The following is a 16707-nucleotide window of genomic DNA, read 5'->3' on the forward strand; positions in this document are numbered from 1 at the left end:
GCAAAGTTTATTGCAAACGGCATACTTTTCATTTTGTCACATGGATGACAAATCTAAACAGGTGTTAAATCACTCTGCCTTTCATATCTGAAGGCCAGATGAAAAAAAATCCAGGAAGCTGAAATATATGTCAGGAACATTGTAAAGTACATTACATATTATCAACTTTTAAGTTCAAAAAATATGAACAGGAACATAACACCAACTATACATGTTGTGTCCAAATATATTTATAACTGATTTAGACCAACTGACATTAACTGAGATTTTACAATGTATTCATCTCAATTGAAAAAAAAAACTTGCCTACACTAATGTGAAGGGTGAAACTGAGATCTGGACTGCAGCACAGGAGAGCGCAGGGCACGCTGGCCTCACGGCGGCACGGGGGCAAGGCGAACCCGCAGCCAAGCAGGGGAGCGGGGCTGCGGACGTGCCCTACATGGCAGGCTTTAGGACCGCAGTGGCCACCATGGACGGCGGCGGCGCGGCCGGAAGCGGCGCGCTGTGCGCGCCAGTTCAGAGGAGCGCCGGGGAGCCAGGAGAGGGGGAGGAAGCGGGGGCTGTCCCCACACTCTCAGCCCCAAAGCGGAGGGCCCGCGGGGTCAGAGAGTGCAGGGCACACTGGCCTCACGGCAGCCCGGGGGCAGGGCGAACCCGCAGCCAAGCGGGGGAGCGGGGCTGCGGACGTGCCCTACAGGGCAGGGTCTAGGACGGCGGCGGCGGCAGCGCGGCCCGAAGCGGCGCGCTGCGCGCGCCAGTTAAAAGGAACACCGGGGAGCCGGGAGAAGCGGGGGCCGCAATTGGCCCGCGGGCCGGACTTTGGACATGCCTGGTCTAGAACATTTGACAGGGTATCCCTTCACGGGAACTTCCCAGGCAGTCTTCCACAGCCCCTTACTGAAGTTAAGGGGAAGGAATGCCATTGCATCCCACGGATGGAACATTTGAAAGTGAATTCTTGTATTGTGAAGTTTGCAGGTGTAGTGGCCTGAATTCCATGTACTTACACCAGTGGAGTTACACTACAGGATGATCCTCCCTAGTCCAGCATCCTCGGGACCTGACTAGTGCCAGACCAAAGAGTTTGCTGGACCAATATTGTCTCGTAGCATTACCCACGCGTTCACTGCTTACTGGGCACTTAGAAGACATTTAGGGGTCAATTAGAGCTAATTAACAGCACAGGACAATGAGAGCCAGGACTGGTGGCTATAAACAAACTTTATGGGACCATGGGAAACATGACCACACCCATGATGGGCTTAAACTGCAGCAAGGGAGGTTTAGGTTGGACATTGAGAAAAAGTTCCTAACTGTCAGGGTGGTTAAACACTGGAATAAATTGCCCAGGGAGGTTGTGGAATCTCCATCTCTGGAAATATTTAAGAGTAGGTTAGATAAATGTCTATCAGTGATGGTCTAGACCTGTGGTCACCAACCGGTCGATCACGATCAACTGGTCGATCGTGAGGTGTTCGGGCAGCCCCCCACTCCCATTTTCTCCCCACCCCCCGAGAAACCCCACTACCTACCTCTAGCGTAGTGCTGGCTTCCCACGGGGTGGATGGAAGTCCTGCCTGCAGCTTCGCACCACTTCCGGGAGTTCCGGAAGTGTGCTGGCTGCTCCCCTCCCTCAGCTCTGTGGCGTGCTAGGGGAGGGGGCGTCGGCCCTGGAGGAGGAGTGCGGCGGCTTCCTTGCGCCACAGGAGGGGTGAGTTGAGTGCAGGGGTTTCCCTGCGCTGTGGGAGTGAGGGTCGGCCCCAGGGTTTGGCATGGGGGCAGGCACCCACGGGGGTTTGGCTGCACCGTGGGAGGGGAGTTTGACCCCGGGACAGGCACCCGCGGAGGTTTGGCTGAGCTGGGGGGGGGGGTGAGGGTTGTCTGCGCTGCAGGAGTAGGGTTTGGCCCCAGGACCTGCGCCCACGTGGGTTTGGCTGCGCCCCGGGAGTGGGGATTGGCCCCAGGGCAGGCGCCTATGGAGGTTTGGCTGCACAATGGGAGGGGGTTTGGCCCCTGGGCAGGTGCCCGCGGGGGTTTGGCTGCGCTGCGGGAGGCATGCGCCAACTTCCCTGGGGAGGGGGCGGTAGCTGGGGACTATCTGCCCCCTTTTCCCTCTCCCCTCTCCACTGTTCCCTGCCCCCACTCTCCTCTCCCCACTCCCCAGCCTCAGAAACTTGTCATCACTGGACCCTTCCCTTGCCGAAGCACCCACTAGCACCCTTCCCCAGTAATATGTCCTCTGCTCCCACCAACACAGTTGGGGCCACATTAGGAAAGCTTGGGGAGGAGGGTTTTTTGGTATCTCACTTGTGTGGCCCCAGCTGACTTTTCTGTGGGTCAGTGACCCCTGACTCAAAACAGGTTCCCTGCCCTTCTCAGAAATAAAGACAATGCAGAAACTTTTTGTGTTTGACATAGTAGACATAGTATTTTATTTGAAAATGAAACCTGGCCAGCAAACCCCCAATTGGGGCCAAGCTCCCATCTGGCCACATCATCATGACACTCCTGCACCCTCCTTTCCCCCAGACCCTACATCTGAGCCTGTCATACACTGGAACCCCCTGCCCTGAGCCCCTCACATACCCCAACCCAAATTCCTGAACCCTCACATCCAGAAGTCTGTGGCTTACTTAGTACCCTGATCCTACATCTGACCCTAACACTGCCCTGCCTGGTGTCCCCTCCCCGAGCCAGCGTTCCCTTATCCACCTCCTCCTGCATCCAGATTTCCTCCCAGAGCTTGCACCTCTCACCCCTTCCCACACCCAAATCCCTCATTCCCACCCCGGAGCCTACACTTCCTGTCTCAACCCAATGAGGGTATGGCTAGACTGCAGGAGTTTTTCAGGATTCCAGAGAGATCCCAGAAAAACTCTTCTGCATCCAGGCATGCGTTTGTTCTTCCACTTTTTTTAGTGGAAGAGCAAACATGATCTTTCGGCCACCCCTATATTCCTCTTTCCACAAGGAGTAAGGCGGCTTCCAAAAGAAGGGAGTTTTCTGACATTTGGTCCAGTCTAGACAGGCCAAATGTTGGAAAAACTTCTTCCTACAGAAGAATTGGGAAAAAAAGCAGCAGTGTAAGGGTTGGGGATAGCAAGTGATAGAGAGGAGGAGAGAGGGTGGGGCTTCAAGGAAGGGGCGGGGCAGTAGATCTTGGCTTGTTCTGCCATTTAAAAAGTGATCTTGGGTGTAAAAAGGTTGGAGACCACTGGTCTAGACAGTACTTGGTCCTGCCATGAGGGCAGGAGACTGGACTCGAAGACCTCTCGAGGTCCCTTCCAGTCCTAGTATTCTATGAGGGTATGTCTACCCTACAAAGTTAATTTGAACTAACAGATGTTAGTTCGAATTAACTTTGATAGGCGCTACACATGCAAACCGCTAGTTCGAACTTAATTCGAACTAGCGGTGCGCTTAATTCGAACTAGGTAAACCTCATTCTACGAGGACTAACACCTAGTTCGAATTAACTAGTTCGAATTAACTAGTTCGAATTAAGGGCTGTGTAGCCACTTAATTCAAACTAGTGGGAGGCTAGCCCTTTTCTTTATGCACCCTCTCTACACCACTCGTGCTTTTATAGACCTCTATCATATCCCCCCTCAGTCTCCTCTTTTCTAAGCTGAGAAGTCCCAGTCTCTTTAGCCTCTCTTCATATGGGACCTGTTCCAAACCCCTGATCATTTTAGTTGCCCTCCCCTCTCCCACCTTCTCTCGTCCCCTCTCCCACCTTCTTTTCCCAGTCTCCCCGAGTTTTGTTCAATAAAGAGAGTTTCTATTTTTGAACACACGTGTCCTTTATTTTGAACATCAGGAAGGGTGGTAGGGAGGGGTAAGTGGAAGGAGGTGAGGGAGGAATGGGGTACGAGCCCCTGATGGGGAGGACTGGGTTGGCTCTGCGGGCTCCTCGGGATGGAACCTCTCCTGAAGCCCCTTGATTGACCCCCCCGCTCCGGATGGCAGCCTGCGGCAAGTGCAGCCGGGCTGATGGCCAAGTGCTGTGATGTGCCGAGTGTGGGCACTCAGGGCACTCCAAGCCAGGACTGCTTTGCAAGCGGGGAACCCCTGAGAACTGTCTGTCCGGGGTGGGGGTCGGGTCCCTTTAAGCACAGCCCTTGGCTAGCCTGAGGCAGCAGCTCCACGCTCTAAGTCCTAATCTGATGCCCTGCCGGCACTGCTTCTGGCCAGCCTTAACCTCAGTTCAGGGTCCACTCAGTGTGGACATGCGAGTTCGAATTAGCAAAACGCTAATTCGAACTAGTTTTTAAGTCTAGATTCACTAATTCGAATTAGCTTAGTTCGAATTAACTAATTCGAACTAAGCTAGTTCGAATTAGTGCTGTAGTGTAGACATACCCTGATTCTAACATAAGTGGACATCCAGCTACCTCAAATCATGCCAGACCACGGATGTTGCCAGACCAGAGTATGCCAGACTAGGGAGGTAGTGTAAAATGGGTGTGTGTGAATCCAGTAGCACTGTCAGAGAATATGCAGGAAAATGGCTTTTTTGTGTGCGTCTCTGGTGAGCAACTGAGGAAATGGTGGACTGTGTTGTTTTTCATGGACCATGAATAATAATAGGGGGAAAGAGAAGAGTTGTGACTACTGCATTTGAGAAAAATATGAAGAATGCTTTTCTGCATGACACTCATACCACTTCACAGGGGAATTTCCCCTTTTAAACAGAGATCATTTTAGTCTGAGGGGACTGTTAACCAGCCTACTATGGAAGTGATGGACAATAATCCATGGAGGGCAGAGAGCGTGGGTTTATCTATAAACTTGGAACCTCTCAACAGGATTCTTTTAAAATTAGGAATGAGAACGTTTGTGTTTCTCAGCAGAACTGTAAAATGAAAATAAACCCTTGTCCAGCAGTACAGCCAACAAAATAGCTGAAGAAAGACCAGATTTGTTTTGAATTGCCATCTAAGCCCTATGAGCAGCCTTGTGTTTACAGTGTTCTGTGTTGATTGCACGTTCAAGAGGCGTTATGGACTGCTTCCCTCTAATCCCTACGCCCAAAACATGAGTTTTGTTGTTCATAGTAATGTTTCAAAATGTGTCTTAACAGTCTTCACACTTTTTAACTCTGGGCTGTGAGGTAAACAAAAAGCAGGTGCAGTCCTTTTGTTCTTGTACAGGGTCTCAGAGAGAGCAGTCAGAATGTGTATATTTACAGAGCAGAACACACCTTCACCTCATTTTGTTTGTATCTGAATGATCACTTGTGGGCCCATGGAGTGGGCAGCGTCTCAAGGCAGAAAGGCCTAACAGCGAAGTCTTCTGTCGGTAGGTTCTGCTTTCCCGTCCCTCTTCAAGCTTTAACAAAAACAAAAAGTCCTCCTGGTGTCTGGTTTGTTTGCACAAGTTGCTTCCCGCAAAGAGTCGCTCTTCTTGGGGCTTTCCTTGCCATTCCTCAGAGGATCTTGATTACTCATAGTACAGCTAAAGGAAATGTTCCAGCCAAGACTTCTAGTCACCAGGACAAGTGTCCTTGCTTTTGATTTTTAATTTGTTTCTGGCACACTTCAGAGCTGCTATGCTGCACATATCTCCCAAGCATTTTCCTCCTTTTGGGTTGGAAAGTGGGTAAAGAATCATAAACTAGGCTATTATTCCAGTTTGATGAAAAATAACAGAGAGGTAGCTGTGTTAGTCTGATCTTGGTAAAACAAAAAAAGCAGTCCTGTAGCACTTGACAGGATGGTTTATTAGGGGATGAGCTTTCGTGGGGCAGACCCACTTCCTCAGATCATATTCAGTTTGAGTGTTGAATACTCTGAATGAGAAGAGATTTTGTAACTGGAAATGCTTCTGATTTTAGCTGGTATGATTCCACTCACACTATAGTTTTAAAAAGTTTTCCACAGCTATTTTCGTAGCCAGATATTGAATCTTAACGCTTAAGCCCAGTAATGGTTTCATTGGCTCAGTTTATGCCTGCATGACCTCAGAGAGCTTTTATCTTCAGAACTGCTAAACCGTACTAAAGTTATCCTAAAACTCCAGCAAATCCTAAAAAGGAAACTTACTGACCAGAATATGGAGTATAAATAGAAAGGATGAGTTGGGAGCGTAACTTGACCTGTAGTGACAAGGGGACAAAAATGTCCTCACAGTGCATTCTGGGTCAAAAGGTCTCTACTATTTAAACACTGTCGTGTCCAGCTACCATTGATTTACTGTCTGGTGTAGCACGCACCAGCTCAGATTTTAAGCCAGAAAGGGCCATTAAATCATCTAGTCTGACCTCTTGAACGTCGCAGCCTTAGAATTTCACCCAGGTACCCTGGCATTGAGCTCACCAGTCACAAGATGGAGAATTTCCCTTGCCCGGGGGTTGTTTGTAACAGGGGTTATTCACCCTGTTAGAAAACGGGCCTTATTGCTAGTGCTTAATTTGCAACAAAAGACGTGCTGGGGCACAAGCAATTAGGTGCCAGGGCTCAAGCAATTTTTTTTTCCTGACTGATGTGGCAAGTGGCAGAGGTGCCAGGGTTCTGAACTGCCAGGCCTAGGGATGCCAGGGCCCCGGGCCGGCACAAATTCAGCCCTGCCTATTGCTCAGTTGTGTGTCTGGCACAGCTTCTGGCCTTTAGTTCTTGTTCTGCCGTTCTCTGCGAGATTCAAGACCCCCTAGTGCCCAGTGTTTTCTCCCCAGCAGGGTACTCACACCTTTGGTCTTCATTTCCTAAAGGAGAAAGTGAAATCCCCCTCCCCTGTTACATATTTCAAATGGGAATACGCGTTGCAGAATCATTGTCTTAAAGTTGGCAGCCGGGTATGTGTTAGGAACGATCATTTTGCTCAGCTGGATTTAAAGAATACCCAACATTTGGAATGTAAATGGACAAACACTGGAGAATCCAGTGACCTGGTTCTGTGTACAGACCAGGTGGAGCGGGTTCAGTTAATTCCTGATGTCACTTTGATAACTTCAGTGGAGTAACACTAGCATAGAATTTGTCCTGGTACATCCTCTCCTGCTTTGCCGCTCACTCTTTCTTCCTCGGTAGATTCATTCTTCTTCATTGCGCTCAGAAGTCTGCAGCGCCAATATGCGAGGAGAGGGAGGCCTTGGAAGCACCTTCCAAAAAACAAGAATGCAGGAAAAAGCCTTAAAAAAGCAGAGTGCGAGAGGATACCTGAAAAACTACCGAACAGAGCATTGTAGGGCCCTTGAAAATCTTGGGAAGCTCCATCACCAGTTTTCCGGAACGAAGAGTAAATAATCTGAAATTTCCTTTTGCGTCCATGCAGAATCAATACCAATTTAATGCCATGTTGGGGAAAATCCCTGGGAGGAGGGCGTATCTAAATTCGACTCCAGTGGGAAATGGAGTAAGAACGTAGATGCACGTTCCTTTCCTGAGATACATTGAAACGCTAGTATTTACCTCCTTGTGGTGGACTGATACAGATCACACCCATTCCATAACGGTGCGGAGGCCTCTGTTTCTGCGTTTCAGTGAGTACATAGAAGAATCGAATGAGTTTGCAGCTCATTTTGCCGGAGTGTGGCTCATGGGCTTCTGGTATTTAAAAAATAAACATGGCTGAAAATCTGAAGTTGACGATAATTTAGTTTCATGGCAAACTTTTCCTCGGGTTTTCTTAACGTTGGTGTTTCAGTGCCACAGAGACACTGCTGAATTGGGCTTTCCTGCCAGATTTACAGCACCTAAGTCCACTGATAGCAGAGCAGGCGAGGGCAGAGGGAGGCCTCGCCTGGCCTTGTGTGCATACACAACCCGTATGCATTAGCTGTTCCTGTGTGCATTAGGCTGCAGAAGGCCCAGGAGGAGCACCGCACCGTGGAAGTGGAGAAGGTGCATCTGGAGAAGAAGCTCCAGGATGAGATCAGCATTGCCAAGCAGGAGGCGCACCGGCTGCGGGAGCTGCGGGAGGGGACGGAGAACGAGCTGAGCAGACAGAAGTACGCTGAGCAGGAGCTGGAGCAGGCAAGCATTGCATCCCGTGCACACGTGCAGAAACAGGCGGGTGGGATGTCACAGTGGGCCCTGGTACCACCACCACTCCCAGGTGACCTTGGGGATCAGAGAGGTCCAAGTATCCCTGCCACGTCCTCATAGAACATTTTCCCCAGAGGCTGCTTCTTGTAGGGCCTGTCCATGCTGCACTATGTAGTCACCAGAGGGGATCCCTGGAGGGCGACATACTGAAACTCCCACTTCACAGTCTCTGCCGTCCCCGAAGGGAAAGTCCTGAGTTCGATCCATGTCTCTGATCCCACTGGGCTGAGAGCTGACCACAGGGGCCGGCCCCTTTCCCTTTATGCTGCACTTTACTAATCCCCAAAGCAGCTAAAGCACCTGCTGCCAGAGTTGGGCATTTACGTACCATTTCTTGAGACAGGAGTTTCCTACCACCGTCTAATATGGACATACCCCTCAAACGACCCTCCAGTACAAATGGATCCCTGGCATTGCGGGAGTGGTCTTGTTCTCATAATCTCCAGTCCTTTGGCCTGTCCCTAGGGAAAGGTGGCGTCACATCCATTGGCCCCTTCCCCTCCTCTTCACATTTGTAATGAAATCTGAACCCAGCAGTGAGTTAACCAGTTTGTTGTTCCTCAGAGGCCTCCGTGTGGGATTCCTTGAGTGGGTGAGTAATGGCTTTGTCCACCCAGTGTGCACTGTGTGATGTAACACAATCACCGCCGAAATGCCCTACAGGCCACACGTGTTATTCACCAGCCACTCCCACTGACCGTACCAGCCAATGGCAGCCTGTCAGAACTGAAGATACTTGGGGGTCCCTGAGGATCCTAAAATCTGAGCTGCTCTGGCGCCAGTTGATGCTGCTCAGGAGGAGGCCTGGTGTTTCAGAGACCATCTTGGAGGCTCCAATTGGAGTGATTTGGAAGCCTTGGTGAGATGGGGCTCTTGTGCCCTAGAGTTTACACACTCGCCCACTCCCAGGGACACCAGGCCCTACCAATTATAAGCCCTGCTCAGGCTTCATTCATTCCAGAGCCCATTTCCCCCTGCTGGCCATTATATAGCGCTACCCCCATGTTCCGTTTCCCAAACCCGATATTTGTGGGTCCCTATGAACCCTGCTGTCCACGCACATTTTGAGCAAACTTCTGACCTCAGATCCAAGTGGGTCATTCCATGGTTCTGTTCTGTTCTGCCTGTGTGCTCAGCACTCCCAGGCATGCAGACACCATGGGGGCAAGGGGAGAAGGAGACGATGGATTAGAGAGGAGAGAACTGCATGTATGGGAGGAGACCAGATCAGTGGAGGCGCGATAGGTTGGAGAATTTAGTCCTTTACGGAGATTGTGGTGAAGTCCCTGCATTTCTGTAACAATGTAGGAAAATTACAGTTCATGTTATTAATATTGTAGGCAATCATAAAACAAGTGGGTAGCTAGCTCTGGCATGTGGCTGCTTTACAGGTCCCGAGTGGTTTACAGACTGTGATACTTGTCCTCCTAGGGACGTGTCTGCTTTTGACGGGGTACATGAGAAAAACCCTCTAATGCCAGGCAGTGCATTTTGTTGAATAAGACTTGGTTATCTAACTATAAAGTATATTATGACCCTATCTCATATGGCTGTACATGGGAGAAAATGTTATTTGGAAAGGGGGACGCTGCCTAAAAAAATCTGAAACACACTGCTCTAGATGGTCTGGTAAACGTGCTCACAGGGAGAAGTGTCTCCGTGCGATGTGATGCCCTGGCTAGAGATCATGCTCCAGCCAAATGCAGTCTCAACGGGGCTGGGCTGGTTAACACAATAAAGGAAACCGATCTGAGATTCCTTACACATTTTCATTCTCAGTCCAGTGGGCAGCTCTCTAGCCTGGGAAAAGAGAGGGTGTGAGCCAAAGCTATGTTGACGCCTACTTCCTGCAAGCAAGGTGCTAACCTGGTCTGAACCCTAGGTAGAACCTCAGTGAAGTCAGCGGATGCATTCCCAAGGAGGTCATAGCGCCAGGGCCAGAGTGAACAGAGAGGACACAAGTTTGACTCTCCTTTATTAACAGTCCAAGGGGTTTTCCCCTTACTCGGACATGGGGAGGTGCTGCCCACACTTGAACTGTGTGATAACCAATCGGGACCTCTGTATTAGTACAGTAGATGGGGGCTACATGTGGTGGACAAGCCAGCGGTGGTGTTCTAAGGAGCCTGTTTAAAACATTTAGGGTTGGGGTTAGTGCTTTCCAAGAGAAGGCCCATGGTGAGGGAGGGGTTAGAATGCAGTGCTGGGAGCTAGGTCTCTCTGGATCTGGCGCCGATCTTGTTGTCATTCTGAGTTGGTCACTTTGCCCCTCTGCGCCTCAGTTTCCCCATTGGTAAAACAAAGCTAATGCCTCATCTGCATCGTTTCAGGTTGAATATTTGGAAAGCCCTTTGAGTTCTGAGGGAAGGTACTGCCGAGGTGTCCATTCCTGTTGAGTACCAAAGCCATGCCTTTGTAGTAGGGTTTTATGCCTTTGACGTGCTTGCCCCCATCCTGGGTTTTGATCCTCCTGTGAGTTGAGTTCCTCAAAGTTCAGGCTAGGGAAGAAGCTTAACTGGGCTGGAGGGAGAGGGAGAGCGAAAGGGAGGGGGGAAGGGGGCTGCAGGAATTGCAGATAGCTGCAGGAATTGCTGGAACACCTGATTATACTGACCAAGCAGCACGCTTTGTGTGTCTAAATGTTCCTGTCTTTTTGCTCCAGTTTGTCTCCTTTTAACAAACCCTTTGTGTTCAGCTTAGCACTGAAAAGAGGCAGCTGCTTGCTCAGTTGTCAGCATGTCTTTGCTTTCCAGAGAGCTGACACTCCATGCCTCGCAGATCAGCAGTGGGGGAGATGGAGATTTACAGGGCTTGGTGATAAACACTGAATATCTTTGCTCTGTGCTTGGTTCTCTCATCCTCTCCAGTGTAATTCCACTAACTCCACTCCGCTTCCTCTTCTTGTCCCTCGTACCAGTGTCAGTTAGAATCAGGCCTCCCAGACTCAGCGAGCTAGACCAGATTTGCACTGCTTAAACATTCTGCTTTACTGCACTGGTAGCTGAAGTAAGAAGGGGTCGTCGCAGCCCAATCCCTGACCACGGGAGAGAGAAATGTAGCAGAAAGGGATCTGACCTGCAGAAGGGAGGGAAATCCTGCCAGCTGTGCCAGTTGCTCATGCAGCAGCTTCTCCCTTGCAGGGTGGGCCCCAGGAAAGAGAATGGTGCTATCCTGCCCCACTGACAGCACAGTCGTTTGTCTGGCTCAGGGAAGAGCAACTCTCCCTCTTGCCTGACCCCAAGCCTCGGCCAGGAGGGAGGCGGTTTTCTGGAGGCTGGTTTTCTTTTCAGTGCCATTAGCAGCAGCGATGCTGCAACCGACCATGCACCGGAGGGGCTACCTTGGAAAGTGCTCACTGGTACAAAAGGGTCCCCCTCCCACACGGCTCCCTGTGATGCCGCTGCTCTGTTCCCATTGCAGGTCCGCATGGCGCTGAAGAACGCAGAGAAGGAGCTCGAATCTCACTGCAGCTGGGCCGCCCCAGAGGCCTTGCAGAAATGGCTCCAGCTGACCCATGAAGTGGAGGTCCAGTACTACAACATCAAGAAGCAGAATGCAGAGAAGCAGCTGCTGGTGGCCAAAGAGGGGGTGAGAGCTTTGATCTCGTCAGTTCTAAATTCTTGCCGCCCTGAGGCTGGGGATGAAATCCGTAGATGTTTGCAGCTCACAACAGCAGCAGGCTGCATGTGGCCCACTGGGGCTCTGTGCACAGCCCGCAAGATGTTTTGTGGACGGTTACCTGTGGGCAGGGCGGCCAGATACCGCTGGTTTCCATCCACGTAGTTTTTCTCCTATTGGTATTACAAACGCAACGTGCACATAAATCAAGGGCCTGTGAAGTGAGGTGCATGCTGATGGCACACGTCTAGAGCCCTGGGTGGATGCACCATTTGTATCCACAAAATGAGCTGTGGATATCTGCATCTGCAGAGCAGCGTTCCCTCTAAGCTGCGCCGCAGCCCAGCCTCACAGGTGATGAATCAGGCCTGCCCAGCCAGAGGCTCAGGGCTCTGTGCATGGAGCTGGCTGGGCAAGCCTGATTAATCACCTGTAAAGCTGGGCTGCAGCGCAGCTCAAAGGCAACACTGCTGCAGATATAAAGTGGATATCCACGAAATGGCAGGGCTTTACATGGGCGGTCCGTGAGCCTAGGCAGACTAGGCGCTTGCCTAGGGCGCTGCTGGCCTGGGCACCCAATGATGACATCACAGGGAGCCCTATGATTACGTCATGGCCATTGACGGCTGTGCAGGTGGGGACGCCAATCGCGCCTTCCGCCTTGGGTGCCAGCTGCTACAGCCGGCCTCTGGCCGCTCCTGGCTCTACACACCACATTGGTCACCATGCTCGGTGTAACAGCCCTCAACGTATTTGAAGGCTGTTATCAGGTCTCCCCCTCAGTCTTCTTTTCTCAAGTCTAAGCATGCCCTGGTTTTTTTTACCTTTTCTCATAGGTCAGGGATTCTAAACCTCCCTTTTATTATTTTTGATGCTTTCTTCTGAACTCTCTCCAGTTTGTCCACATCTGTCTTAAGGCACAGTGCCAGTGTAACCCCCACACACCTCTTGCGTGTGGCTCACTGTCCCATGTAGTGGCACTTAGTCCACTTAGGGTACGTCTACATTACAGAGAAGATCGAATCTGCTGCTGTCCATCTGCCAGGGTTTGAATTAGCAGGTCTAGTTAAGACAGCTAATTCGAACTGAGAGGGGCGTTCCGGTCAATGCCGGTAGTCCTGCTTCCACAAGGAGTAAGGGAAGTCGAAGGGAGAGTGTGCTCCTTTGACTTCCTGTAGTGTGGACAGCACCAAAAGTTGTGTTAAGTTGTGTTTGGCTACTCAATTAATGTAGCTGAAGTTGCGTATCTTAATTCCACCTTATCCCGTGATGTTGACTTACTCTTAGAGAGAGAAAGAATAAGTTTGTTTTACAGCCTTAGCTGGGACCCAGATGGCTTTTAGCTCAACAGTAAAGGCTCATGCACTAAGCTCCAGAGGTCTCAGGTTCAGTTCTGCCTGTCAGTGTTACACCAGTGCTTAACACAGCACTCCTGCTGAGACCTCACTGGTGTTGCATGTAGTGGGACAGTTACCCCTCATGTCTTACACATGACTGTCTTGTTAACACATCCCCGAATGATTTTCGCTTGTTTCAAAACTACAGCACATTGTTGGCTCCTGTTCCATTGTGACCCATTGTCATGACTGTTCAGCCACTACTCCCCGTCTTGTAGTTGTATGTTTGATTTTTCCATCGTAAGTGTAGTACTTTGCATTTGTCGTTCTTGTATTTCATCATGTTGATTTGAGACCAATTCTCCAGTTTGTCAAGGCCATTTAAAATTCTAATTCTGTCCAAGTGCTTGCAACCCTTTCCCGCATGGTGACCTCTGCAGATTTTATAAGCATCCTCTCCATTCCATTATGGAAATCATTAATAATATTTTTGAATAGTACCAGGTCAAGGACAAACCCCTGTGGATCCCCACCTGATGCATCCTACCAGTCTGAGAGCAAACCATTGATTACAGCCCTGCGGGTTTGCTCGCGGTGTCCCTGGTCTGCTGGAGACGGTCTCCAGCAGACCAGGGACACCGCGAGCAAACCCGCAGCAGCGGCGTATTCCCCCGCTTCTGAGGCTTTGCCAGAGCAAAGCCTCAGAAGCGCGGGACCCCGCCACGGCTACGGGTTTGCTCGCGGTGCCCCTGGTCTGCTGGGGACCGTCTCCAGCAGACCAGGGGCACCGCGAGCAAAGCGGGTCCAGTGCCAGAGCAAAGCCTCAGAGGCGAGGCACCCCGCCGCTGCGGCTTTGCTCCCCGTGTCCCTGGTCTGCTGGGGGGGGGGGGGCACAGCTAGTGTGCGCCCCCCCCCAGCAGACCAGGCTTTTGTTGTGGACCCTGGGGCAGAGCAGCTGGGGCGCTGCCGGTTGGTCCCGCAGCGCCGCTCTAGGCACTACTGGACCAACCTGGCAGCACCCCAGCCCTCTGCCCCAGGCGTCCTGATTCAGCTGCTGCTGGTCAGTTTCAGCAGCAGCTGAATCAGGACCCTGGGGCAGAGCAGCTGGGGTGCTGCTGGGTTGGTCCAGTAGCGCCAAGGAGCCGCGCTACTGGAGCAACCCAGCAGCCCCCCAGCTGCTCTGCCCCAGGCGTCCCCAAGTCAGCCGTTGCTGAAACTGACCAGCGCTGACTACAGGAAGCCCGAGGCACAGTTGCTCTGCCCCGGGCTTCCTGGAATCAGCAGCTGATCAGTTTCAGCAGCAGCTGACTTGGGGTTCTTAAGTTGAATCTGTATGTAAGTCAGAACTGGCGGTCAGTTTCAGCAGCGGCTGAATCTGGACGCCAGTTCCGACTTACATACAGATTCAACTTAAGAACAAACCTACAGTCTCTATCTTGTACGTAACCCGGGGACTGCCTGTATAGTAAACAAAATTGTCAGACACAGAGATGAACATAATTTGTTGGGGGAAAGTCAACATCCTTTCTGTAAAGGGAAATCATGTCTTACTAATCTACTAGAGTTGTTTGAGGGGTCAACAAACATGGACAAGGGAGATCCAGTGAATATAGTATAATTAGATTTCCAGAAAGCTTTTGACAAGGTACCTCACTAAAGGCTCTTAAGTAAAGTAAGTTGTGGGATAAGTGGGAAGGTTCTTGCATGGATTGATAACTGGTTAAAAGACAGGAAACAAAGGGTAGGAATAAATGGTAAGTTTTCCGAGTGGAGAGAGGCAACTAATGTGGTCCCCCCAAGAGTCTGTCCTGGAACCAATCTTATTCAACTTATTTATAAATGATCTGGAGAAAGGGGTAAAAAGGGAGGTTGGAAAATTTGCAGATGTTACTAAACTGCTCAAGATAGTAAAGACCAAAGCAGACAGTGAAGAGCTTCAAAAAGATCTCACCAAACTAAGTGATTGGGCAACAAAATGGCAAATGAAAATTAATGTTGATAAATGTAAAGTAATGCACATTGGAAAAAAATCATCCCGATTATATTTACAATATGATGGGGAATAATTTAGCTACAGCTACTCGAGAGAGATCTTGGAATCATTGTGGATAGTTCTCTGAAAATATGCATTCATTGTGCAGTGGCAATCAAAAAAGCAAACAATGGTAGGAATCATTAAAAAAGGGATAGAGAATAAGACTGAGAATATCTTATAGCCTCTATATAAAACTATGGTATGCCCACATCTTGAATACTGTGTGCAGATGTGGTCACCTCATCTCAAAAAGGATATATTGTCATTGAAAAAGGTTCAGAAAAGTGCAACAAAAATGATTAGGGGTTTGGAACGGGTGCCACGTGAAGAGAGATTAAAAAGACGGGGCCTTTTCATCATAGAAAAGAGGAGACTAAGGGGGGATATGATAGAGGTCTATAAAATTACGACTGGTGTGGAAAAAGTGAATAAGGAAAAGTTATTTACTCGTTCCCATAATATAAGAACTAGGGGTCACCAAATGAAATTAATAGGTAGCAGGTTTAAAACAAACAAAAGGAAGTTTTTCTTCATGCAACACATATGCAACACACAGTCAACCTGTGGAACTCCTTGCCAAAGGATGTTGTGAAGACCAAGACTTTAACCTGGTTCCAAAAAGAACTAGATCAATTCATGGAGGTTAGGTCTATCAATGGGTATTAGCCAGGATGGGTAGGAATGGGGTCCCTAGCCTCTGTTTGTCAGAGGTTGGAAATGGATGACATGAGAAGGATCACGTGATTGTTTAGTTTGGAAAAAAGAAGATTAAGGGGGGACATGATAGCGGTTTTCAAATATCTAAAAGGGTGTCACAAGGAGGAAGGAGAAAAATTGTTCCTCTTGGTTTCTGAGGACAGGACAAGGAGTAATGGGCTTAAAGTGCAGCAGGGGAGGTTTAGATTGGACATTAGGAAAAAATTCCTAACTGTCAGGGTGGTCAAATATTGGAATAAATTGCCAAGGGAGGTGGTGGAATCTCCCTCTCTGGAGACATTTAAAAACAGGTTAGATAGACATCTGTCAGGGATGGTGTAGGTGGAGCTTGGTCCTGCCTTGAGGGCGGGGGGCTGGACTCGATGACCTCTTGAGGTCCCTTCCAGTCCTATGATTCTATGATTCTATGATTCCCTGTTCTGTTCACTCCCTCTAGGGCATCTGGCATTGGGCACTGTTGGAAGATAGGATACTGGGCTAGATGGAGCTTTGGTCTGACCCAGTGTGGCCATTTTTATGTTCTTATGTTCTTAAGTTTACCTTGCTCCTAATGTATTTATATAACCTCTTCTTATGCCCTTTAAGTTCCTTGCCAGGTGTAAAGTCATTTTTTGCCTTAGGCTTTCTGATTTTGTCCCTGCGTGATTTTGCTACCATGGGGATTGATGACCTAGGATACAGGATGATATGTAGTACTGGTCCATGATGCATGGTGATACTAGGTATTGGTGTCACGGTTTACATTTTCAAAATTCTGCACAAACCTTAATTAAGGCACCCAACGCAGTTATCACAGACACTTCGCACGTGGGGAAACTGAGTCATGAAGAGAGAAGTGATTGATCTGCTGTTCTGCAGTGAATTGGTGTCAGAGCTGGTTTAGAATGATTGAATTCTAGGCTCCTGTGCATGTATTCAGACCACTAGACCAGTGGTTTTTGCACATTTTTTT

The 16707-nt window shown here is 49.6% G+C and overlaps 1 protein-coding gene across 5 annotated transcripts in view; it reads left to right on the top strand.

Annotated features, from left to right (window-relative positions):
• Positions 1-16707, top strand: part of STIM1 (stromal interaction molecule 1) — a 190090-nt gene that overhangs the window by 150648 nt on the left and 22735 nt on the right. For all 5 annotated transcript variants that reach the window (XM_075919691.2, XM_075919690.2, XM_089775820.1 and 2 more), the window contains 2 exons: positions 7799-7976; positions 11469-11636. In XM_075919691.2, the coding sequence (XP_075775806.2) occupies positions 7799-7976; positions 11469-11636 (346 nt within the window). The remainder of the gene's footprint in view (positions 1-7798; positions 7977-11468; positions 11637-16707) is intronic.

The sequence above is a fragment of the Pelodiscus sinensis genome, chromosome 1 (assembly GCF_052426305.1).
Source record: "Pelodiscus sinensis isolate ZL-2025 chromosome 1, ASM5242630v1, whole genome shotgun sequence".
Lineage (NCBI taxonomy): Eukaryota > Metazoa > Chordata > Testudines > Trionychidae > Pelodiscus > Pelodiscus sinensis.